This window comes from Anser anser (genome assembly GCF_964211835.1).
Source record: "Anser anser genome assembly, chromosome: 2".
Classification (NCBI taxonomy): Eukaryota; Metazoa; Chordata; class Aves; order Anseriformes; family Anatidae; genus Anser; species Anser anser.
This window is the reverse complement of record NC_139721.1, coordinates 162,899,680-162,924,862: the sequence shown is the minus strand read 5'-3', so window position 1 is coordinate 162,924,862 and position 25,183 is coordinate 162,899,680. Positions and strand designations below refer to the sequence as shown.

Genomic DNA, 25,183 nt, shown 5'->3' with positions numbered 1-25,183 from the left:
TGTGTGTGAGCACACACAGAGAGCGGACAGCAGCAGCAGTCATTCCCTCCCAGTTTGGGTCTATAAAGACCAAAAAATGGGGTTGCAAAGCTAGGGAACTGCAGAACCACACAGTATGGTAAAAGGAACAAAGACCAAAAGGAAAAAAAACAAACAAGCAAACAAACAAAACCCAAACAACTGTTTTCAAAGCTTTCCTGAATTAAGGAAAGGACATGCAATGACTGTTTTTTGCAGCATGCGGATAGTAGGCTCGGAAGGCTCAGTGTCACAAGCCCATGAACCAGAGATGCAGGAGGAAGCCTGTGAGGCTCAGGGCACTCAAACACCTCCGTGTCTGAGGAGATCGCGGAGGAACAAGGAGCCCGGGGCACTGAAGAAGCACAGGAGCTGCAACTCCCAGCCCTCTGTCCTTGAGCCCCTGTGAGCGCTGCACGCCCTGCTCAGCCGCTCGGTGAGCGAGCCCTGCCTCGTGCCGCCCGCGCAGCCCGGCTGCCCCGCTGCAGCGCGGCCTCTGCAGAGGGTGCTGTGGTCTCGGTGTCACAGGTGTGCCTGTCCGCGGCTCGCTGTCTCAGCAGCAAACTGTGCTCAAGAGGGAATGGGGAAGAAGTCATTAGCCCCACAGTGGGGAGGCGACAGAGATGGATGGGGAGGCAGCTGTGTGCCTGAGCCAAGCAGTGAAGAGGATCAGAGATGCATCGAGTGACAGCTCAGCTCGGCAGGCTCTGCACAGGCACCTCATCTCCATTACCCAATACCTAGCAGCCAGGAAAATTATTCCACACCCAAATGGCACCATCAGATGTGGCTGCAAGGAGTTGTCTGCCTGTTCCTCACCCCGGATGCAGGGAGGCAGCAGCCTCTGCTTTAATGGACTGAGCAGGGGAAACGCAGAAAAGAAAGACGCATTTACTGAGCATAATTCTGTGCAGAGCGTGTTCCTATCAGCTTTTCCCACCCAGCCTGGCACAGCAGAGACAGCCTTCATGAAAGGGAAGGGTTTTTTCTCCAGACTGATAAAAAACAACTCTGCTGTATAAGCCTGCCCTATTGCGGGCTCGTGTTGAACCCCCTGCTCAGGGTCAGCAGCTTTCATCGGCTGCCAAACCCTTTCTAAGCAACTCTGCAACTGTGGCATCTGCGAGAGGATCTGCAGCAGCAGCCGTAGCACGAAGGAGAGCCTGCTCTGTCCCACCCCGCTTCTCAAACAGCTCCAGTGCAGTACTTACGTGCAGGCTGGGGTGGTAGGTGAGGACTCCGTTGTCACACAATGTCACATACTTCTTCTTCCACTCTTTGTTGAGTGACTTGCCACTGCGTTTGAGGAGAATGCCCTAAAAGAGAAGTGTCAAGAGTCTTAGACCTTGTTTCATCTGGGTATCTCCCACTCAGCTCCAGAATCACCCCTTGTAGGAGACTATCTTTGAAAAGATACGAAGATCAGGACTCCAGAAACATCTAGGTCGGCCTCCCAACAGCATCTTCCCTGGGACTGGTAGGAAAAGGACTACAGCCGTTCCCTCGCCAACCCCAGCATGTATCCCCACCGTTCTGAGATGAGGGTCTCCACGTGCCAGTTCTGAACCCCACGTCCTCCGGGGGATCTATCACACACCCTGGTGTCCCAAATCACTCCCTCCGGGCACCTCTTCTGATGCTGACGAACAGTGACAAAACAAGGCAGAAGCTAACCTCACCACCAGCTGATAATCCTTGATCTGTTACCACAGTGCTCCCAGACCACCTTTTGCCATAAAAAGCACAGATGGATGGACAATGAAAGAATAATTTAGGACAGGCAAGGGAACAACACTCTAATACATGGGTCTCACAAGGCATAAATATTCCCTTGCCTGCTTGCAATTCTTCCTTAGAGGTGTCAAACAAATGGAGCTAGGGACACAGTTCAGAGCCAGAGCAGGTCCTGGGCAGCTGAGGTGTCTGTTCACCCCACTTCACCACCAGGAGGTTACACGAGACCAAGCCTGTGGTCTTCAGGCACAGCACACTCCTAGAGTCTGGAAATAGTCATGCTGAAATGACAAAAGCTCCCTCTTCCTACCAGCCCAACCCAAAACGAGTATCTGTAGATTTGAGCCATCATTCAAAGGTGCAACCTCTTAACCTTCCCCCAGGGAAGTGGTCATGGCACCGAGCCTGCCGGAGTTCAAGAAGCATTTGGACAATGCTCTCAGGAACGATCTGGTTTTTTTTTGTTTGTTTTTTTGGGGTGGTCCTTTGGGGACCCAGGAGTTGGACTCAGTGACCCTTGTGGGTCCCTTCCAACTTGGATATTCTATGATTCCGTGACTCTGTAACCGCCTCCCCATCACAGTTCTGCCTCCCCAGGACATCTGCCTCTAGCAGGACCTGACACTGTACCAGGTAAGACCGGAGGTGGGGAGGGAGACCGAAGACAGAGCGACAAGCCAGGCACAAGGGTGCTGGAGCACGGATCAAGGGGAGAACATCAAGTATTCTGCTGGCAGGGAGGAAAGGACAGCATGGGGACAAAATGGTTGAATAACAAGAGTCTGGGAAAAAAACTGCATCTACCGACTGCCGGGCCTGGGCTCTCCGAAAGCACTGTCTGAGCAGACGTCAAGACTGGCTGTTCCTAACGTGGCAAAAATCTGGGCCCCAGGCCAGCACCTCCTCAAAAACCTGGACAGACTGTCTCTGTCCTGCCAGCCTCGGCATATTTGGGGGCCTCATCCCACTGCCTAGAGACTGAGGCTGCTGCGCCTGCCCAATGGAAAAACACGACAAAAACAATGTAGGGTTTGGCACACGCTGGGGTAACAATGCTGCACAGACATGACCATGAAATCGGCGATAAATGATGCAGAAAAGGCAGAAGTGCTCCATGACCACTTACGCTCAGTACTCGGGAAGCAAACAGTGTGAAAAGGAAAAGCCTCCTGCTCGTACAAGGGGAAGCTGAAGCAGAGTGGTGAGAGCCGAACTGTTTTGGTGGCAGGGTCTGATCCCTTGCCTTCAAGAGCTCTGAGAATTAGCTGAAGAGCTTGCTCAGCAGTGTTTAAAAGGTGCTGATTTTAACATGCCTTAAAACATTGAAGCAGTCCAAAAGCTCATGCCTTGCCAAGATCTGCAAGGGGAAAAGCAATGACCCTTATAATTATGGCCAGCCAGCCAGACGCTTACACTGGGCAAAACGGTCAAAAAGCCAGCACAAGAAGTGATCAGCGAAGAATGAGGGGACAGCGGTGTAACTAATGCCGATCAACGTGGAAATAGGTCATCAGAGAAGTGTGGCACTACTTTCGGTAAGACCACAATATCTGATGGCAATGGTAGCTGTGTTGACACAGCATTATTTAGGATATTAACTGAGCAGCACATACATTAAAATCCAACTGTACAAAATCCATACAGCCATTAATGTACGGAGTAAAAACATTTTGGTCAAGTGAAAGGTCTCCAAATATAATCACAAATGAGAACACAAATAATCAGAAATGGCAAATCCATGTCCAGCATAAGTATTTGTATAGAGGTCCAACCAATCTGTGTTTGATTCATGCTATTTAGTCAATGTCTTCCCTAAATGAGCCCAAGGAAAGCACAAGAACAGAAAACTTGAAGGCAACACAGAAACTGCACAGAGTAAATCACTGGAGGTGACCGGTCATTAACACAAATTGTTTTGTATCACTCGGCAAACTGGGCTCCTGAGAAGAGCGTGGATTCTAGCAGAACTCATGCAAGGTCCTGCGCCTAGGAACAGGCTGCCAGACCCCCCTGCAGGGTGGGCTCCCTTGGCTGGAAGTGCCATCACGGAGCAGTTCCTGAGCTCCCAGTGTAACACTGCTGGTGACAAAGCAACTGAACCGGCGGAGCAGCAGAATATCAGGTCAGATGGGGCAGACGACATTACCTCCAGCTGCGGTATTGTCATAGTGAAACAGAGCTGAAGAGCATTTGGAGGTCACCTGCCCCCACCACCCCTCAAGGCAGGCTCAGGTGCGCCCACGTTACTCCAACCTTTTCACAAAAGCCGCCGGGGATGCGGGGATGCAGACTGCGCTCCTGCAGGAGATCTGAGCCCGGAGCTTTCCTGCACCTCCCCGGCGAAATGGCAGCACAGCACCTGTCCTGCCGCTGCAAACACAAGGAGCAGCCCCTTGTTCTCTGCAGCAGCCTTTGACGTATTTGAAGACTGCCGTTAGGTCTCCCTCCCTCTTCCCTTCTCTGGCCTCGCAGTCACAAGTCTGTCCCTCCTGCACCGCAGACATCCTTCCGAGAGGTTAGCCCGCTCGCCCCAGGGAGTCTCCAGTTGTGCCAGAGCCCGAAGCGCAGCGCCCAGACCTGGACGCAGCGGCCTACGTGAGGCCTGACCGGGCCCGGAGGCGAGACCAAGGGCCCCGTGCCTGGCAGGCCTTGTTCTCACACAGCGTGCGGCACTTGCACTGCTCCTCGCCAGGACGCTGCTGCTCTGCTCTGGTTCTGGCCTACCACGGACACAAAGCATCTTCTCTGGCACCACTGCCGGGCTGTGCATTTCCCACACGGGGTGCTTAAATGTTTATTCCTCTCGCTTATAAAGTCTCACGTATAAAGACGGTTCAATATTATACCATCTAATCTAGATAAATGGTAGATTCTCTGTGTCTAAGAACATTTGTTTGGTATCTTTCATACAAATCTGCTCTAGACCAGATTGAAGACACAAATTTGGCTCAAAGTCACTGGGTGCAACTCCCTGACTCATGGGCACAATGATCCCTTCTGGCTTTAAAATTGCTTCAGTTCTAGAGTCCGACCTGCCAACATGTACTACAAACCAAGAACTCCAGCTGCCTCTCTTCTCCTTCAGGTGTCTTCAGCTCGATACACCTTGGTGCCACAGAACTACCTACTCCAACGTCTTCAGGCTGCTGCAATCGCTATCGAGCCCCCACAATGTGTTGTCTGCAGAGAAGAGTTCAGCGGCAGTTAGTTCAGCTACAAATCTGGAACTTCGCAAATTGAAAACACAAGCAAAACCAGACCTGGAAACAGAGAATCAAGCACTGGCAGCCCATTTTTTTCAAGCCAGAAGGCACAAGAATCCAAAATTGGGAGCAACTACACAGTCTAAGTAAACATCTAATAAAATGGGGGGAGGGGAAGGGGCCCTTAAGGCCAAACATTTGCAAGAAACAGCTGAATCAAGGGATAGAGCTGTTAGACTTGTTCTTTGCTGCTGTATTAGAGATTAAGAGGCAGGGGACAGCAGCCGGGAGGATTCCAGCTTTTAATGGTGTTGCCATGCTGGCTGCATCAAGGTCACCCACTCCGCCACCCATCTTCTCAAGTCCAAATGCTTCTTAAGAAGCGTCCGGACTGTGCACTTAGTCACATAGTCTAAAATTTTGGGTAGACCTGTGCGGTGCCAGGAGTTGGACTCGATGATCCTTATGGGTCCCTTCCAACTCGGGATATTCTATGATTCTCTTTTCTGATGGCAGAATGCGGAGGTTTGGCCCAGCAGCATCTGCAGAACTGTTTCTTCGTGGAGGAAAACCCCCATGACAGCTCGAAGAGGAGGACAAAGCCTGGTGAAACGCAGGAGGATGTGCTGCAGGCGGGCACAACCCTGCGGCACACCTCATCCCCTCCACGCAGGTGCCCCGTGTGCCCTGGTGCACTTCCTGGCCATGTCTGCAGGCAGCCGGGACCCCCGCAGGGACCCCGCACCGTGGCCACGTGCAGATGGCACACGCTGCTGCTCCGCAAGCTCCCCCTGCTTCTCACAGGGAGGTGCACAAGACGCAACCCTTCCACAGGTTTCCTCCCAGGCGTGGAAGTCATATGGGAAGGAAAGAAGCTGCCGGAGATGAAAAGCGAGAGAGCCCACCTCTCTCCCTCTCCTCACTTTTCCTTCCTTCCCCTGCATTTTGTCGGCCAGTACGACCGTCTCTCTGTTGTGTTTGGATTGTGGTGGAGCACAGTAAAAGCAGCAGCAGCAATATGCAGCGTAATGAAGCAGGGAGCAGCGATGGCCCCCAAAGGACTCGTTTACTCCACAAATCTCCCTTCCACTCACTTTTTGCTAAGAATTTTAACACCAAACTTAATTGTAAAGTCGCGTATTGATTGGAAAATGCAAATGGCAATTTAAATGTAATCTAAGCTCCCAGCATGATCCCAGCTCCCAAGGAGGAGGAGCCACCCGCCTTGGGCCCTGCTGGAGTGTGTGGCCCAAACTGAGCCGGGCCAGGGACCTGGGGCCCCCCGGGCTGCCTGTGCACTCAGTACAGCGTTCCCAGAAAGAATCTGGTGCATGTGCAATTAGGAGCTCATTCCTAGTAACAAACAGCTGGGGAAGCTTAGTCTCCCGGCCTAATTAACCCAATTCTCAAAGACAAGCGTCCAGCTACAGAAAAGCTCTTCCAATCCTGCAAGACCTCCTGAACGTATAACCAAAAGGACATCACCAGCCAAGGGGTCCTGAGCACGGTGCAGAGCTGCACACCAGCAAAGGCCCTGGCTGACTCTGCCTCCTCAGGGGAAGGAGGTGCTACCGTAGGTGTAGAGGGGCCTCAACATGACATGCCTCACCCGTCCCATCGCGCATTTCCACCTTTTGTAGATGTGAGTGGGGTGTATGTGAGACAGAGCAGGCCACCCAGCGAGCTGTTCTCAGCTGTGCTGAAGGAGGAGACAAGCGACAGCCAGCCACCACACCTCCATGGCAGCACACGTCCTCCTGGAGCCCTTCCTCAGTCAAGCAAAGTCTCCGTTCTGCAACACCTAGCTTGGCCTCTCACTTTGTGGTCAGCCTTCCCAGCCATCAGCCTGGGCACTGGGCAGAAACCCAAAGCTCTGAGCACCAAACACGGCTGCTCGCAGTCCCTCGCACTGCAGTCCTCTTCCCGCAGAGCTCAGGAAGGGATCACTGGTCACAGTGACACGGCCTCAGGGAAGCCACAGGACACCTACCCCTTCTACTGCTGCACATCATCCGTCGACCTCAACCATCTTTCAGTAATTTAAGCATGCACCAGGCTTGTTCTTCCAAGCAGAGGAATTAAATCACTCCCTAGGTTATCTACTGGTGGCTGCAGCACCCCAAGCACAGCATTTGTTGCCATTAGCCATGCAGTGCACATAGAATCATAGAATGGTTTAGGTTGGAAGGGACCTTAGAGATCACCTAATTCCAACCCCCTGCCATGGGCAGGGACACCTCCCACTAGGTCAGGCTGCTCAAAGCCTCATCCAGCCTGGCCTTCAACACTTCCAGGAACGGGGCATCCACAGCTTCTCTGAGCAAGCTGTTCCAGTGCCTCACCATCCACATAGTAAAGAATTGCTTCCTTATATCTAATCTAGACTACCCTCTTTTAGTTTAAAGCCATTACTCATCGTCCTGTCCCTACACCCCCTGACCAAGAGTCACCCCCCAGCTTTCCTGCAGCCCCCTGTAGGTACTGGAAGGCCGCTACAGCATCTCCCTGGAGCTTTCTCCTCTCCAGGCTGAACAACCCCAACTCCCTCAGCCTGTCTGTGAAGGAGAGGTGCTCCATCCCCTTGATCATCTTTGTGGCCCTCCTCTGGACTCATTCTAATATGTCCATGTCCTTCTGGTGCTGGGGGCCCCACAGCTGAACGCAGGGATCCAGATGGGGTCTCACGAGAGAAGAATAGAGGGGGAACAATCCCCTTCCTTGCCCTGCTGGCCATGCAGCCCAGGATACTGTTGGCTTTCTAGGCTGCAAGCACACATTGCTGGTGGTGCACTCAGTTTCACTGTCCATATCACCGGCAAAGATGTTAAACAGTGCCGGTCCCACTGTTTAACATCTCTGTCAGTGACACGGACAGTGAAACTGAGTGCATCCACGTGCTGAGGAATGTGAGGCAGTCTGAAAGTGGCCAAGCACCCAGGCAGAAGATTCTGCATGTTTGTCACTCTGCAGCGTAACTGGCTCTCTGCTCTTTTATGGCATGGCAGGACTGCCACAACATGTAAAACTTACCAAAGTCCCCGATCTTTCACTGCCCTTCAAAGAGATGGCAAGCAATGACATCTCCACAGGTTTCCAGAAAGGGCAGCTCCGGATCGGAGAGCAGAGCAATCGTCACCTGCCCTGAATCTTTGTGGTATGGAGCTGCGTCTCCCAGGTCTGTGCTCCTGTTCACACGGATGATACTAAGTCACCTCTCTCTCCTGGGGGGGTTACTGGGAGGGGGCTGATGGCACAGCAGGGATGGTGAAGACCTGCAGCACTCCGACATCACTCTGTACCTACTGCGCTTTGTGTTCACACCAACCTCATCCCCCCACAGCCTGCGTAAGGGTATCGGCCTGTTTTCTCCTTCAGGAACAAAGTTCCGTACCTTCCAGAGGTATTGCGGAACAACCATTTAATTCAAGCAGCGGGAGGCAGCAGTCTCCGAGTGCCAAGGTATCTCAAGAGACGGGTCACAGCCGTGCCCTGTGGCCTTAGCACTGCCCCAGGGGCAACAACTCCAGCATGGTGCAACACAATCCGCCAGAGCCCTGGGAGGGAGAACCATTAACATAAACCAGAGCCCACCTTTTGACAGCCAAAACGTTGCTTCCCCCAGCATCGGTGAAAGCTCCTGTAAAAAGACTGCCAGGATCTCCTCTGCAAAACCCGCTCCCGCAGCTCTGGCTGCCTGAGGCACCGCTCCTCACCCCGGGCAGGGACCAAGCTCTGACGAGGCGGCACTTTGCTCCGGGCTCTGCCAGCGAGGTGCTGCTGCACAGACCGGCCGCTTCAGAGGTCCTGAACCAGATGGGTTGTTGGGCACCTGCTTCTTGCAAAGCACAGGAGTGAAGCCCACGCTTGTTTTCGCAGACCTAGGCTTTTGCCTGTCTCCACTTGTTCAACACAGTAATAGCACTGCTCTGCCCACAGCATGAAACGACTCCACAATGACTCGGAAACACTGCAAACTCCAGCAGAACAGACAAGGCCAGGCCCAGTCAGCAACACACAGAGACACAGGAGCAGGTAAAGAAAGCATCTTGCCCTGCTGATTGAAAGGAAACCCTGGAAAAGGCAACCCAAAGGCCCAGAAACCAAAGGACATGGAAATACTTCCAGGATCAGACTGGACCTCCTGCAGTCATCCAATTTTCCAGTCAGCAGCGTGATTTGGGGGAGCCGAGTCAGGTCTCACTCAAGGCTTCAGCCGCTGTACTCAGCCTCCCCGTCCTTGGGGCACAGCTTCTGCCGCTGCTTCCCCCGCCGTCACGCTGGGCTGACTCAAAATCAAAGCGCAGAGGCGCTGCCGCCACGAACCAGCCTGCGCCACGCTGACGCGCAGCCAGAAGGCACAACACCCAGCACGGAGACAGGGCTTGGACTGTGCTCCTCGCAACCCGCCAGCTCGGTGGTGCCGGAGCAGGCACGCTCATCGCCTCCAGCGCATGGCCCCTCCTGCAGGGCGAGCAGGGGCAGCCAGCCCTGCTGGGACCGGAGGAGGGCAGCGTGGCCAGAGGGACATGACCCAGCACACACCGGTATGCCCATGCTCGGGCTGTCTGCACCCTTGGCACACTGGAAGCAGAGCCTCCCATGCGAGGCCCTGCAGCCCCTGCCCAGAGCCCGGCACCGCTTGCCTGCCCCTGCTCCCCTCCTGCCCCTGGCCACCCTTCAGCATGCTCCCCCTCCAACACAGCTCCCTTCCAGTGCTGTTGCCCTGTCTTGAGCGCTGTCCCAATGGCTCTGACCCAATCCTGCCTTGCACAAACCTGCTGCAGTATCACTGCGTGGCAACACTTTGCTGGACTGGAAAAAGGCAGCAAGACGAAGGAGCTCCAGTGGTGGCAAAGTGTCCCGTCTGTGTACCCACTGCCCCATTCCTCAGTCACCCTGACCTTGCCAGGTCACAGAATCATGGAACACTTTGGGTGGGAAGGGACCCCAAAGCCCCCCATGGCCACCCCCTGCCGTGCCCAGGGCCCCATGCCCCCAGCCCAGGCTGCCCCCAGCCCCATCCAGCCTGGCCTTGGGCACTGCCAGGGATGGGGCAGCCACAGCTCCTGGGGGCGCCTGCGCCAGGCCTCACCGCCCGCAGAGGGAAGGCTTTCTTTGTAATTTCTAATCTAAACCTAGCCACTTAGGTTAAAACCATTACCCTTAGTCCTGCTTGGGTGCTTCCCGAGGTCTCTTTCCCCAGGGTACGTTCAGCGCAAGGTGGTACCCACTCAGGACGTGGAATCTGCATCCTCCCACCCCCCTGCTCCTGCGACACAGAGATGGGACCGGCCCCACGCGCACAGCAGCTCAGCTCGGGCAGCGTGTGGGCAGGCAGGGCAGAGAGAGGCCAGCTGGGGCCACGGGAAGAAAAATGGAACCGCAAGAGCAGGCACAGAGTGCATGGCAGAGGCATGGCCAGGTGCTGCCAAGCGGTGTGCGGATCAGCCTTGCCAGCAGTGCAAGAACACCATCCAGCCACCCCGCCCCGCCTGGCTCCCTCGCTCGCCCAGGTATTACCGATTGCCGCTTTCTGGCTGACAGACAGGGGCAGGCAACGCTCTGGGGCTGTTCCAGGTGGCTTGAGCTTTCCCGACAGCCAGGAGCCGAACGCGCTGCTGCTGGGACGAGCAGCTGCCTCCCTCTGACACACACGAGCTCACCGCGGGCACCGTGCTCGCTGCTTTTTGCCGTTGCCCACGAGGAGGAGAGCCCCCTGTCTCCTGCCAGAGGGCACCTGGGCAGAGCGGAGCGGAGCAGAGCACAGAGGCTGTGGGGGCTGCGCGGGGGCCAGGGAGCGGGCGCGGGGCACGGATGCCCTCTGCTGGAACTGCTCTGCAGGCCGCAGCAGCCCCCTCCCCGCTCCCAGCGCCTGCGCCCCGGCACGGGTGCTCTCGGCTCCAGGCAGGCGCGTGGTCCCCGGGCGCCCACTCGGGTTGCCCCACGCACCCCCGTGTCCTGTGCTGAGCGAAGGCACCCCTGGCCTCGCGGCCCCGACCCAGGGAGCCTGCCCTGACGTGGGGATGAGGGGAGGGGGATCGAACCTGCTTCATGGGAATGGCCCGCCCGCTGCCGATACTGTCCGCTTTACACTCCGGCACCTTCTTCTCCCGCTCTGGGTCCGCGCCCTTTCGAGACTGGAAGAGAAGAGACACAGGTCCGTTAGAGATGGGAGACGGGAGGGAAACGCACGGCCCCGCCATCCCCCGTGGGCTGCCAGCGCAGACCTGAGCCGACCTCTCTCCCCCGGGCCAGGGCTCCCCGCACGTGGAGCAGCCAGCACCTTGCCCGTCCCCTCTGGGGACTCTCCAGCCCCGGCCTCCCCGCAGCCTGTCCTGTCCCCCCACAAGTGCAGGCAGAGCTGTCCTAGCAGAACGGGGCTACCTCTGACCCCCCTCCCGCGGGGCACACAGGACATGGCGACAGACAGAGATGGCGTGGGATGCAGGTGGAGCATGGATGGAAGCAGGAGAGGCTAAGGCAGTGAAAGGAAGTCACACCTCTACTAATCCAACAGATTTATTCTGTTAACACACTTGCACCATACAAAGTAGCACAGGTCACCGGGCAGAGATACCAGCCCCTTACAAAAGAGCATGGACAATAAATATCTATCACACGTCTAGAGAGTTGAGAGCAAAACCCGCCAGCCCCCGAAGGCGGCTGCGGTAAGAGCAAACTCCAATAAATACAATATGAAATATACAGTCTGTTGAGCAGAACTCATTCAAAGTGCTTAAGACAGAGGAAAATATCAAGTCATACACGGCATGGAGCACAATCAATACATTCAGAATCACAACAATGGCAGAAGGGCAGCGGCAGCGTCTCTCTGGAGCGTCCTACACACCCCCTCAGTCCGGGAGCGCCCCATGTGCTTTGGATCAGAAAGGGACACGAGCCCCACGTGCCTGGGACACCAATTCACTGGCTTTTGGGCCCAGAACAAAACAAAGAGATTGAAAGAGAAGAAAACTAAAGAGACATAGATGGCTGCTCTGCTGCGAGGAGGAAGAGGAGGAGGAGCAGGAGTCCATGCAGGCTGCAGGAGGTGCAGTAGGGAGGAAGGAGCCGAGTGCTAGCGCAGGCGCTAACAGCAGCTCCCGCAGGCAGCAGCAAAGCGTCTTTTGGCCCATCCAGCTCCACTCGCTGCTGTCGCCCGGTCCCGGCGGGTCTGCAGGTCTTCCCATCCCATGAGGGTCGTCCGCCTGGCATCCCCGAGCATGGAAAGTGCCTAGACAGCATCCAGCAGGCCCAGAAATGTCCCAGCTTAAAGTGCAGGCGCAGGCCGTCTCAGCGCTTCCTAGACTTTACATTGGGGGGATTTAAAAGGCTCCTGCGTGTCTCCGAGGGGGGGACCCATGCTGGCTGGAGGGCGGGCGAGCCTCTAATCTTAGATCAATCCCAGTGCCCATCCCTTATCCGGCCCTGGAGAGGCAATGAAAAGTGAGAGAATTTGTACAGAGGTGCCGTGTGTAACCACCTGGATCTTCTAATTTGGAAGGAGTTGGAAAGGCCTTTTTGTTGATGAAAAGTTGGAAACAGTGGCACATATCTGCAAATATCGAAAGAATAAAGAGTTTGGCAAGTTATACTCAGAACACGGACACGAGTCTGTCAGAGATGGGGCGCCAGCGGACAGGCAGACAGACAGGCCACGGAGCAGGAGCCGGCGGCAGCAGCAGTCGGGGCGGGGGCTCGGGCGGGCGGCTGTCTCCACCTGGCGGTCCCCGGCACGCAGACCCCCGTGCCGGGAGCAGGGGCGCGGAGAGCGGGAGAGGAGAGGAGGACAGGAGGAGGAGGAGGAGGAGGGCTGGAGAGGAAGGAGACAGGCACTGCTCGGGGCTGGGAGCGCGGCCGCAGGGGCTGCGGCTGCTCCTGGAGCGCAGCACGGCCCTGCCCCGCGCCGAGCCCCGCGCCCAGCAGGGGGGACCCACGGGGCAGCCCCCGGGAGCGCAGGGACGGGGGCTGCAGGCTGCACCTATGCTGCCCCCCTGGGAAAAGCTAGCGGCAGAAAAGGCCTTCCCTGCCCTTCCCTGCTCTTCCTGGCCCTGTCCCACTGCGGAAGGAGGTGTCAGGAGCTGCTGCTGCTGCCACAACCAAATGGGGTGAAGACTTCAATGGGAGCCATGTGTGTGCACCAGCACAAGAGCAAGCGGGTGAGCGTGAGCCCCAGCACCACGGCAGGTGAGCACGAGCCCAGGATGAGCACAGGTGAGCCCCACAGCGAGAGTGAGCAAGCTTGAGCCCAGAATGAGTGAGCAAGTGAGAGCCCTAGACGGATGATGACGTCCACAGCAAATAAGCATAAGCCCCGCAGCAAGCCCTCCTCCCCCCGCGAGCGTGTGCCCACACCCGTGAGCTAAGCATGGCACTGACAGGCTCCAGGAGGAGCAAGAGAGCGTGAACATGAGCTGACGGCGAGTCCAGAACCCGTCGGCGCGCAGGCGAGCAGGATGGGTGGCAGCAGTGCATGAGCGCCCGTGTGCACTGGTGCACAGCAGCAAGCATGAGCAAGAGAAACGGCGGGGAGGGAGGAGAAGCATCCATCAGCGCTGAGGTGCAACAGTAAGCGTGACCACCGACAACGGGAGACCGGCAGGGCACCGCCGGGGAGGCGTGAGCACACAGAGGAGGGGAGGAGTAGTGAGGGAACAACCGTGCGTGCGGAGCCACGGGGCCGCTGCAAAGGGCGGCGGGAGCTGCGGGGAGGAGGCTGGGGGCAGCCCGCCCGGCAGGCAGCGCAGGGACCTGGGCGAGCACGTGCGGAGGGGGGCTGGGAACACGGGCACACAGAACGGGATGCGGGGGGAGAGGCGAACGGGGAGCGCACTGAGCATTCAGGACATCGGAGCAGAAGCTTCCAGGATGTCAGAAGCTGTGGGAGATGGGTATGCTCCCAGCACAAGGAGTTGAGAGAATTTGGGGTGCCAATAGTGCAGGGAGAGGGATGGGGCGTGTGAATTGGTGTGATCTGGGAGTGGAGCAACGGCAGCTGTTCACACAGGATAGCGTGGTGCAACACGTACAATGACGTTCTGGTGGCCAGTTCCACAGACAGCAGACACAGGTGTACTGAGCAATGGTGGCTGGAAAGCACACTGAGATGGGGCGGAGAGAGGGCCTCAGCCCAGCACATTTAGGCGGGTACCAGGGGGAGAGGAGCACGTTTATGTGGGGAGCAGGGGACAGCTAACCTAGATACGGGGGCTGAGAGTACGTGTGTGCTGACAGCAAGGGGAAACTCGCGGGCTGTGCTAACAGCAAGGGTAAGTTTGTGGGCAGGACTCTGTGCACGGGTGCGCGCACAGGGTGAGAGCATGCCAAGAGGCAGGCTGCGGTTCAACCAGCAGGCAACAGCTGCAAACATCCCTGCGCCCTGGGGCTCCACGGCCTCGCTGGCTCCCTAACGCCTCCGCTCCCCGCTGCCCTCCCTGCCTGCCCCCTGGCAGTTCCCAGGCGCACTGCTCAAGTCACAGGACGTGGGGCTCGGGTACCAGAGCGAGGGGCCCAGCGCCACGTGCCGGGCTCTGCACAGCACCGTCTGGCACAGCCCAGCACCGGGGGCTTCGTGCCACGCTCTGGGGACGCAGTCCCAAGGAGAGGAGGCGCAGAGGTCGCTGGTGCTGTGCACACGCAGGGCGCAGCTCTGCCCAGCGACGATCAGAGCTCTGCTCACGCGCACGCTGCACGCACACCAGCGTGCCCCGTGTGCACTCCTATGTGTGCGAGGAGTGGCTCGCTCTCAGGCGCTCACCCACGCACGCATGCACACACCAGAAGCGGTGCTCGCTATCGCGGTCCCTACACATGCAGAAGGCTCCTTCCCTCCTGCACCCACTGCGCCTCCGGCCCTCCCTGGCCAGCAGAGAGAGGTTCACCTACAGCCTAGCGCACGAAGGCCTGCGGGGCGAGACTGCTGTGGACCTGCTCCCTTCCCCTCTCCCGGCCTCCGAAACCGCACCCCAAAGCTCCGCGGCCCCGCGTCGCTTACCGTGAATATGTTGGAGCGCCGCTTGGACTGCTTGCGGATGGGGGTGGGCGTGTTGGAGGCAGCAATGGTCTCAATCCGCAGCTCTCGCTGGCTGATGCTAGGGGTGGAGGGCACAGAGGAGGAGTAGTCACTGAAGGCTCCTCCGCCGTTGGTGGCCTAGGGCGAAACAAGACGGGGACACTCAACAAGAGGCAGGGCCGCCGGGGGCACGGCTGCAGGGACTCCTTCCGCCCGCGCAGCCTCGCGCACCGGGGCAAGGAGCTGCGGCACAGGACTGGGACGTGGGAGACACCCTGCTCCGTGCGCGGCTCCTGCCCAGCGGGGGACCTTGGGAAAGCTGCTTCCCTTCTCTCTGCTCTAGTTTTTCCACTGGTGAAGCAATAAAATCCTGAAATTGACAGGGAAAAGCAGCGAACAGTCCCGGGGACACCAACTGCCGGCTGCGGTGCAGCACGCCGGAGAAGCCTGTCCTGACCGAGCCTGGTGCGAGGGCACGGAGGCGGCATGAACCACGCAGCCCTTCACGGCATGGCTGCCCCTGTTCTCGGAGCGGCACGGCTGGCGGCACTGCGGCGTGTCCCCTCCCCAGAGCACAGGGCCAGCACGGCCAAGCCTCGCGCTGCCTGCTGGCGAGGAGCCGCCTCTCCCCGGAGGCCCCTAAACACAAAGCTGCGAGGAAGCCTGGAGCCACCTGGCTCCCCGGCCCCGCTGGTCCCCCTCCAGTCTCAGCTGCGATCCCGAGGGGGACGTGCAACCCTGTGACTCAGGCCCTGGCCCCTCCAACACCCTGAAGCGTAGGGTGCCGCGAGTCAAGCTCACGCTCTAGGTGAAGCACATCTCTGCCGCCGGGTTTGAGGTTTATCCAAGGAGACCTCAAGGGTGGCACAGGCCTCTCGTGCTTGGGGGCCTCTGTGGCCTCTGCTGCAGTGGCCATGTCTGGGAACACGTGGGACAACGCGCTGCACCTTCGCTAACCGGCTTAACTACTGGGAGAGGGGCAGGCCCAGCCGCACCGCCTGTGTGCCCGTCTGGGATGTGTTCCTTTCAGACAAGCGCTGCTCGCTCCCGCTCTGCTCGCACAAGCTCCACAGACAAGGCCCAGAAATGAACTCCCAGGAGCTCCCGAGGAGCAACACGTGCAAAAAAGCATTTCAGATCTGCCCAGGACACTGTGTTGTGGCAAGGCACGTGGCATCCTGGGCTCTTTTTGGCAGTTCTGATCTTTGAACCGTATTTTTAAAATATATTGAAGAAACTGCCCCTGCCGCCTAGGAGAGCTCTGGAGCCCTTGCGGGGTGCAGCCAGCCCTCAGCTCGCCTGCTGCAGTCAGCGGTGGCCGGGGTCTCTCCTGGTGCACAGAGCAGAAAGCTGGAGCACAGCACGCGTGGAACACGGATCCACAAAGGACGCTCAGTGAGAAAACACCGCCTGCACACCGTGCCTGGTGGGATCTGAGCCCTGCTCCATGACAAGCAGTTAAGAAACATCAGAAATGTGAAAGAGGCTGTACAGGCACAGCAGCCGCTGCAAACCACAACCTAGTCTCCTAAAAACGGGTGCAGCTTTTACTCAGGCTACGGCCTGTCTCATCTTTTACGAGCAGAAGAGCAGAAGGCACGCAAAAGAGAACTTGAGAGGAAAGAGCCGCCCAGGAAGCAGCCCTCCTTCCTCCCTGAGGCGGAGCAGGGACCACCGCTGCTGGCGGCAGGGAGGCGTGCTGCAGGGAAGCCCAGCGCAGAGGGGCTCCGAAATGGACGTCCTTCACGGCCGCACACGGCTCCCTGCAAGGCGTTACGGTGTCTGTCCCCCTTGCCAGGACCAGCGGGGCGCTGGAGCAGCTCCAGGCCGGGCCCGCAGCAGGGAGGTAAAGCCCGCGGGGAGGCACGCTGCCCTGGCAGCACGTCCCTGGTGAAGGCCGCCACCTCCAGCTGGGCGCTGAGGGCCCAAACACCACGCTGGAGGCAGGGCAGCACAAGCAAAAGGTCCTCTGCAGCCTGCCCACCTCCCAGCGGGGAAGGGAGCCTCACGCCAAGGGGACTCGTGGGGCTGAGCCGCTCCCTCCACCAGCCTGCCAGCACGGGCAGCTCAAAGCAAGGAGCAGGAGGCCACGCCGCTGCTCCGTGGCTTTCAGGAAAGCCTTGCTGCAAGGTGGCGTCCCTGCAGGTACGGAGCTCGGGGCGTCTCAAGTCTGTCCAGAGACAGGAAAGCTTCTAGCGCAGTGGTACCGAGAGGGGACCTGGTCTGCTTGTACTTCTCTGGGCAGAGGAGAGGCCAGGCTCTCTGTGCAGAGGAGTGCACGTCGCCAAGAGGGTTCTCTGCAGGCCATCCAGCTGACAAACCCTGTGCTGAACAAGGGATTTCTGCTGCCAGGTCCCCCAGGAGCCAGGACCACAAGGGGCATGGAGAAGCAAAGCAACACGCCATCCTGCCAGCGACTTCTGATGAAGAGAGCCCCAGCCCCTGCACACCACAGATTCTGCAAACTCGGTGATGACCGAAAAGATGCAGAAAGCGAGGGCTAGCGAGTGGAAGAGAATTTGCTGACAGCCCAACTTTGCGATCAGGCATAACAACACCTGCACAATCAGTATTTAACTGATGCATAACGTGCAAACTATGTCAAAAAATAAAATTAAGATGTATGAGGGAAGAGATGGTCAATGCCGCAACACAGAGAAGCTGCTACCCAAGAAGGGGAGGCAGGCAAGGCTGCCAGTAGCCCAGTGACTGCTCTGAGGTGCTCTCCTGGCTGGCTCGGAGGACTTCAGCTGCCTTGTCAGCACGTTTATGAAGTTATGACTGAGGGAAGGATTCAGTTCAAAAGAGGCTGCAGAGTTTGAGCTCCTGCCATAGCAGCTGGGGCAAATCCTGTTTCCGTTAGGTGACAGACATTAAAGCTCCTGACGAGAAACTTTGCTAAATTGCATTTTATATTTTACATACTTCCTGTAACATTGTTTTCATTTTCTGCCTAGCCAGAAGAACTTTCTTTACCCCATAAGTTTGTCTAGTGCTGGGGACAAGTAAAGGACACTGTCTTGCTTGAGAGATGATGGACGCAAGCACTTGAGCCTGCTGGTGTCCCATAGACACCCAAACCTCAGGAAAGGCACCAGGACTGGAGGATGCCTCGCACAAGCTTCGGAGGCTGATGTGTGGGCCGGCACCGCCCCATGAGCGGTGTGCACAGGAGAAATCCCCCAGCAGTGCAGCCTCTGGTTACACAGGCAATCCTGAGCCACCTGACTGCTCAGCTGAAGCAGGCTGCCCAAAGGCTTCAGCAGAGACCCAGGGACCCGAAACAAACCACGAGTAAGTGGGAGAACCATGACAAGACGACAGGTCTGGGCAAACACCTCATTTTTGCTCCTGGCAGATGTTTTGCTTGATCTACCTAAACAACCACCTGTGGTCGCTATTGCAACCTAAAAACACAGTGGAAGCCGAAGGCGTAGTAAAACACACGTAAGAGAGATCCTTCCTACTAGTGTGTAATGGGTGCACGCTGGGAACTTCAAAGAACACCGACAGTGCTATAGGGTGCTGGAGCAGGGAAGAATTCAGCCGAAGTGAAAACGTAGTAACTCTTGGTGTACAAAGACAGGAGGTGGGACAAGGAGTGAAATCTGGGAAGGGCTTTGAGCGGAAGAGTGCAAACAAACAGCAGCCACTGACTCAGCACCTACACAGGGACAGGGAAGGAGCCAGAAGCGTACAGACCACGAAACCACAGCGGAGGGCATCACGAGCTGAGCGGGCTGCTGGATGCAGGCTTCCACAAACGTCTGCTGCTTGAGCTGCTGAAACACGTGCACCAACCGAACTCTGGTGAGACATGCCGCAACAGGCAGGGAGGTTCTTGTTACCAAGCACAGGTGAACTGCAGTTCGTGTTTCATTTCACTTGCAAAGCTTAGGTTTCCAGTCCTTTTGTCTGCCCTTATTAACTACAGTCTCGATAAACACTTTGTTTTTTCAGTCCAGAGGCTGTGCAGGACTGCAGACCAAGGCTGCTCTGTGAAACCGGGGTGCACTGACCCAGGAAGGCAGATCAGTGGGGCCGGGCACACAGACGGTGCAGAGGGACACGAAGCCCAGGGGACTGAGCAGCCTGCAAAGCTCAGTGTGGGGTGCCTGTGTTACCTCCTGCCAGCTTCTGGGAACGAGTTCCCTGGCAGAAAGACAAACCTCCATCCCACAGCAAACAGGCAACGGTGACTCATCCCACAGCCTGGGGTACTCCTAAGGGCATCTCAGAGTCCCTGAAGAAAGATGGAGAAAGAGGTAGGAACAGTAAGGAAATCAGGTGGAATAACTCTCTGCGAGCACCGCCAGCCTCTGCTGGCCCGCAGAGCTCCCACCCACGCCCTGCAGGCAGGGGACAGGCGGCTGCCAGAGGGCAGCGGGGTGCCAGAGGCCGAGCAGAGAACTCGAGCAGAGGAACTCAGCTCCCCAGACCATCGAACCTGCCGGCCCAGCCACAGCGTGGGCAGGACACCTGGGAGGAGAGCCCGAGCCAGCGGGTAGAGAGCTTTCCCTGGGGACTGCTGGGCCTGGGGGGATCCGAGGGGGTTCAGACGGGTGCCAGAAGCGGACCCGCTTCCCATGAGCCAGGCGCTGGTCCCGGCCCCTGCCACGCGGGGCGATGCTGGGCACGGCGGTCAGGGTCACGGCTCTGGTGCACCAGCTGTGCCCTCGTAGGTGCCGGTGGAAAACCTTGTCAGAGCTGACCTGCTACTGCAGCGGGCTTCTCCGCCTGGATGGGAGCACTGTCCTCTGTGGCACCACGCGCTGCTGCGGAATAAAAGCAAAATAACCTGCAGCTCCCAGAGACAAATGAAACCAGGGCAACTGGCTTGTTCAAGAACTGCTTCGTAAATAGGATCACCCGTCCTGCGAGGACAGCACCACACCTCCTGCAGCACCGCTGCCACAGCCCTGCCCATTCGGGCAGCTGGCACAGCCACAAAGGTGTGGAAACCGGCCATCACCTCTCAGCAGGTGGAGAAAGTTCTCTGGCAGCTGGGTGACGAAATCTCCAGGGTCCTCCGGGGCCTCTCTGCTCCCAGTAACTGCAATGGGCTGGCCAGACAGCCAGGACACAAGCAGTGTCCGTTTCCTAAAAAATTAGTTTGGCCTCGAATATAAAACTACTTCCAGAAAAGATGTCCCTAGGAGTAGGAAAAGAAGCAAGGCTGTGTCCCAGCCCCCGCCTGCCTGTAAGCAACCCTCTGCAGGGACCCCTTGTTCCCAGCTCCAGAAGACCGGAGCCGTCTGCACCAACAGCTCCAGAGGACAGAGCTGCCCCCGCCTCGCGGCAGCAGGCACTGAGCAGTACGTCCTTCTCCTCTCAGAGGGCACCACCATCTCTGGGCACACAGCTACAGAGGGAAACGGGCCCTGGCCGTAGCTGCTGGCAGCGGGGAAGAGGGACAGCCCAGGGGAAAGGGCAGGCAACACCCAGCTGCAGTACAAGACAAAACAAAGCTCCTAATTTGTATTCTTTGTCTGGCTTCTTTCCATCTCATCTCTATGCTAAATCCTGCGCTCCCAAATCCTTCCTTGAGGTCCGTGTCCCTGCCTCGGCACCTGCCCTCAGGTGCTAGTTCTCAGGGCTAGCACAGGCAAGTAAACCCTGGAGAGATCCCCATACCCTTAAACAGCAAAAGACAGAACACAGCACTGCTCTGCAGAGACCCTGTCACTCTCTCATTCATCCTTGCTGGTGGCACAGCGTCTGCCCATCTCCTCCCAGAGCTCCTCCTCTGGTTAGGGGCAGCTGCTCTGGCTCATGCTGGAGGCCATGCCCTCCGCATGTCACCACCACCACGGTGCGCTCCCCAGCAGCGATTCGAGGCTCTTCTGCACCCTGGCTGCAGTCACTGCTGTGACTTCGGCAGCTGCCCGTTCGCTGTGCTCAGTACTGGATGTGTTTCCTGCATGGGCAGCATGACATATGCACCAGAGTACGTGGGCTGCTCGGCCCAGGCACGTGACAAGCATCAGGAATCAGTGAGCTTGTGTTTCTCAAAGACAGTTGGATTTTCTCTGGGGACACTGGGAAGCAGTTCCAGAATCTGACTGCTGAGCCCAAGTGAGAGCGCAGAAATGCTTCACAGTATTTCACGATCACTCACCAGTTCCACTACTTCACACTCTATTTTTAGGAGAAGTACTTTCTATAATGGAAAAGAAATGTGTAAACACCAAGGCAGAGATTACCGCAGCAGGTCACTGGGAACCAAAAGGGTTTGCGGTGAAGCCACAGAAGACCCAAGGAACCGAAATTAACTTTGATCCTCACTGTGGCATCCAGGTTTGCCGAGCAAAGGGACAGGCAAAGCTTTAGACAGGTGCAGAGCACGGATGGGGAAGGGAAGACAGAGACAGCATAAGCTCCTGAAGGACACGGCCTGTCATTATTGCTGACACTGCTACGATCCAGGCAATCAATAACTATTTCTTGTTTAGAAAGGCCTCACAATTAGCTGCAATTTCCTTTTAGCTGCACGCTGCATTACTTCCCTTTAATGGCTCTGGTTTCTCACCAGAACTACCTAGGTCCCTCCAGCAAAGCCACAGGAGCACGGCAAGGTACTGAGAGGAAAGGTCCTGTCTCAGAGCCAAGGAGCCAGCATTCACCTCTACACAGAGGTCGTCTGCAAACCGGGCTGAAAGGCATTCTGCAGGAAGGAAAGGAAAGCGGGGATGTTTCTGAGCAAAAATCTCTAACAGAGCTCCTGCCACACTGTTTGAAACCTCTTCTGATGCCCGAACCTTGCTTTCCCATGGCCACTCTTAAATCCGCCCCTTTTGTACTAGCACCATCTTTTCTTAAAAAGTTGTTTTCTTTCACAGCTGTGTATTTCTCAGGTTGGGTTTGGTCCCTTTTCAGCCTTTGCTTTTCCAAACTAAACAAGCCAAGTGTTTGACATCCTCTTGTATTAAGGTCTCTTCCCTCCCACGAGCTTTTTCTGCTCCTATGCCAGCTTTAATATATACTTACATGAGTGACTGGAATCAGACCGAGTCAGGTATCACCACACCCCATACATGGGGAACACATTTTTGTCCTCACTACAAATGTTTTTAGGCATAGCGAGTGCCATTAGCACACATTAATTAGGACTCTTTTTTCATACTTTCAACATAGAAGAAAATATTAAACAAGTATTCAGCTACTCCCTGAAGAACACTGCCCGTGGCCATCTTCCAGCCTGCTCCAATTCCCATACAGACTGCCCCTCATTCCCAAAAGTATTTGACTGTTTACAATCTGTCTGCTAAGAAAATCCTCTAAGTACTATACACACTTAAATCTGCATTTTTCTGGACCTTGCTCTTCACCTTGGATGCTTCCTATTAAGATTCTCAAGAAGCCCCATAACTGGGCATACTGCAGGGCACAGCACTGCTGCGTGTGTTTAGAAAGCAGCTGCGCTCCCTCTGCTTCCATCCTGAGCTCACCGGACACGAGCAAGCCCTGCTCAGGACGTCGGGCAGTTGTGGCTGCCAGTCAGAGCTCAGCATATTCACTTACACACAGAGACGCTTCATCTGAGCTGGCTTGTGCCCAGGTGCCCTGGCGCACCAGAAGCTGGCACAGGTCTCTGCAAAAATCTGTACAGACCTGCTCACAGTCCAGCACTAGAAACCTATACAGGCAGGCACAACCTTTACGTGGGTATTTCAAAATTGTTTATGTAAGGGTCAAAACCGTGGCTGCAGACATTACTCAGGCTTGTATAAGGACAACCTCCCCTGTGGTGGTACCAGAAGCCATCCTGGGGCTTCACGGGTTTATACAACCTTGGGGTCAAAGACAATCCCCTCATGAAAAAGCGTCAATCTAGCAGAGTTTGTTTTGCTAAACTTGCTTTGCATTTTTTTTCAGTTTTACACGCTCCTCTGAGTCCTTAGCTACTACCTTCCTCAAAAGCCATTTCATGTGTTGCTCACTGACGAGGTGTCCATGGGGCTCACAGCTGCTCTTGCTACATCGCCTGGCATCTTTAAAAAACCCAACTGTTGTATTTGCTGTTCCCCAGTCTGACAGCGCAGGGCCAGTCAGACAGATTTGGTGAAGTCCTTGCTACAGATCCTGTGATTTCAACACGACAGTTACTTTGGAGATTTAATCTACCGGCTTGACTGCCCGAGAAGCAGTGGAGCTCAGTTTCTCACCTTCTTCACCAGGGAGCCAGCTCAGCATGTATGCACGTGCTGGAAGCTGCAGCAGAGCCCTAATGCCACAAGGGTCTCCTTCAACAGCCACCCACTATGCCAGCCTGGTCTCTGACTTGCCTCTTCTGCCGCAGTTCTGCTTCTCCAGGGTCACAGAACAAACACCTCCAGCTTCACCATCGCCCCAGCACCTTTGGCAGTCCCTGCTGGCCTGCAGAGCAGCACAGCGCCCTTTCTCCGGCATAGAGAGCTCCCAGAGCACTCCCTCCTCCTCTGTGCCTCCCTCTGAATTCACCGCTGACCACCCCCTCCACAGATACATCCCCAAGAAGCCCACTAGCCGTGTGTGTATGCAAGACCATCAGGCTTCTGGCTCCAGGGGGAGCAGGACCATGAGCCCACCTGGGCTTGCCTGCATGGCCGAGACAGACAGCCCAAGGCCTGGTTCACAGACCTCCTGCTCGGCCCAGGAGCTTCCCTGTAGGTGCTCACAGCTCTGCAGAGCCGCTCCAGGAGCACTCCACAATCACTGGAGACCGTGAGCTAGATCCAGAGGTTTGTACAGGAAGCCTGACCACAGGGTAAGCAGCCAGCTGCTGGGCTGTGGAGCGAAGCTCCAGGTGACTGCTCTGCTCTTCCAAAAGCTACTTCACGGCTGTAGTGTGAGTCTAAAGCTAGGCTAAACGGGCCGTGTACTGAGTGACCGCAGGGGTGGGAAGCACGGGGACACCCTGGCTTTCCCTGTTCCCGTTTCCCACCTGATTGATGTGAACAGAAGGAATGGAGGCCGCAGAGACAGACGAATGGCTGGGTGAGTTGGGCAGGGACTTGCAGGGACCGATGGAAAGCTGCTGCTTCTTCCGTAGAGCCACCACCTTCTGAGCCACTAGAAGAAAGAAAGGGACAGGGTCAGAGTCCAGAATACAACTTCCCCACCCGCCCCCAAATTTCTGGACTGCTTCACTGAGACCCAAACCCTTCCTCTGACCAACGCCAACACCTGGGGCTCAGGCTGTGCCTCCCTGTATCAGCAAGAAGGATTTCTGCAGAACACCCAACCTCACGATCCCGCTGCTGCCACTGCCACACAACGCAGCTGTAGGTGACGGCGTGTGCCCGCCGCTCTTCCAGCAGGCAGCAGGGCAGGCCTCCCATGCTGAGCCCCCAAAGGCCACCCCGCTCTATTCGGGTACTGCACAGAGCAGTGACTTCATGTCGACACCAAGGAGCCACCCAGAGCCCCGGGCTGCTGCCAGAGCATCCCCGGGCAGTCACTTCCCAGTCACCCCCTCACAGCGCTTACAGGAGCCAGACCAAATAGTTCAGGCAATGCCACCCCCATCAACCTGGGCTTGAGCGACACTCGTGGTCTCCAGATGGTCCGAAAACTAGCTTCAGAAACAACTCACAGGTCCTTCAAGCTCACTGCCTGATGTCAAAAGCCCCAAATTCCATTTCAACCTTCCCAGTCTCCTACCATTTCAGGAAACACACAGCTTGACCAGAGAGGATGGCAGCCAACCAGCTAGGCTGTTGGGGAATTCAGGAGACACGCTGCATTTCCTTGCTGTATGTTCCTCTTGCATGCTGGCTGCATACCCCCGTAACCACCTGGAAGGTTACGACTCAAGGTGCTGGGAACATCACAGGCACTAACCAGCACCACAGCTCCAACCCAACGTGCCTCCTGTCGGGCACCCTGGCAGCAAAGGAAAGGCAGCAAAACTGTCAAGTTTCCTTTCCAGAAGAATGGAGGATGCTGCACCGTACACACGGTGGGACTAAACCCATTTGGAAAAGTCAGATGCTGATAACAAATGCAAAATCCTGCCAGCTCCTAGCAGCAGTGCCATGTCCTGCACAGAGGCGTATGAAGGCCTGTTGGGCCGCTGCTGCTACCTGCTTGTCTGATAAAGCTGGAAGCCTGTCCAGACTCCCAGGCTAAGTACCAGTCCCATAAATAGCAGGAACCCCTCCTACACCCACCAAACATACCCTGTTCATCTGCTGTTTTCTTCCTACTCTCCTCCCCTCCACCCTCTCCTCTTGCC

At 56.6% G+C, this 25,183-nt stretch overlaps 1 protein-coding gene across 3 annotated transcripts in view; it reads right to left on the bottom strand.

Moving 5' to 3' along the window:
• Window positions 1-25,183, bottom strand: part of AGAP3 (ArfGAP with GTPase domain, ankyrin repeat and PH domain 3) — a 140,801-nt gene that overhangs the window by 49,668 nt on the left and 65,950 nt on the right. For 2 of the 3 annotated variants that reach the window (XM_083826070.1, XM_083826069.1), the window contains exons 7-10: window positions 23,891-24,018; window positions 14,950-15,105; window positions 11,000-11,092; window positions 1,230-1,334 (exon numbers count right to left, since the gene is read on the bottom strand). In XM_083826070.1, the coding sequence (XP_083682196.1) occupies window positions 1,230-1,334; window positions 11,000-11,092; window positions 14,950-15,105; window positions 23,891-24,018 (482 nt within the window). Of the gene's footprint in view, window positions 1-1,229; window positions 1,335-10,999; window positions 11,093-11,458; window positions 12,511-14,949; window positions 15,106-23,890; window positions 24,019-25,183 lie in introns of those variants that run through there. The other variant, XM_083826071.1, reaches the window with a different exon arrangement.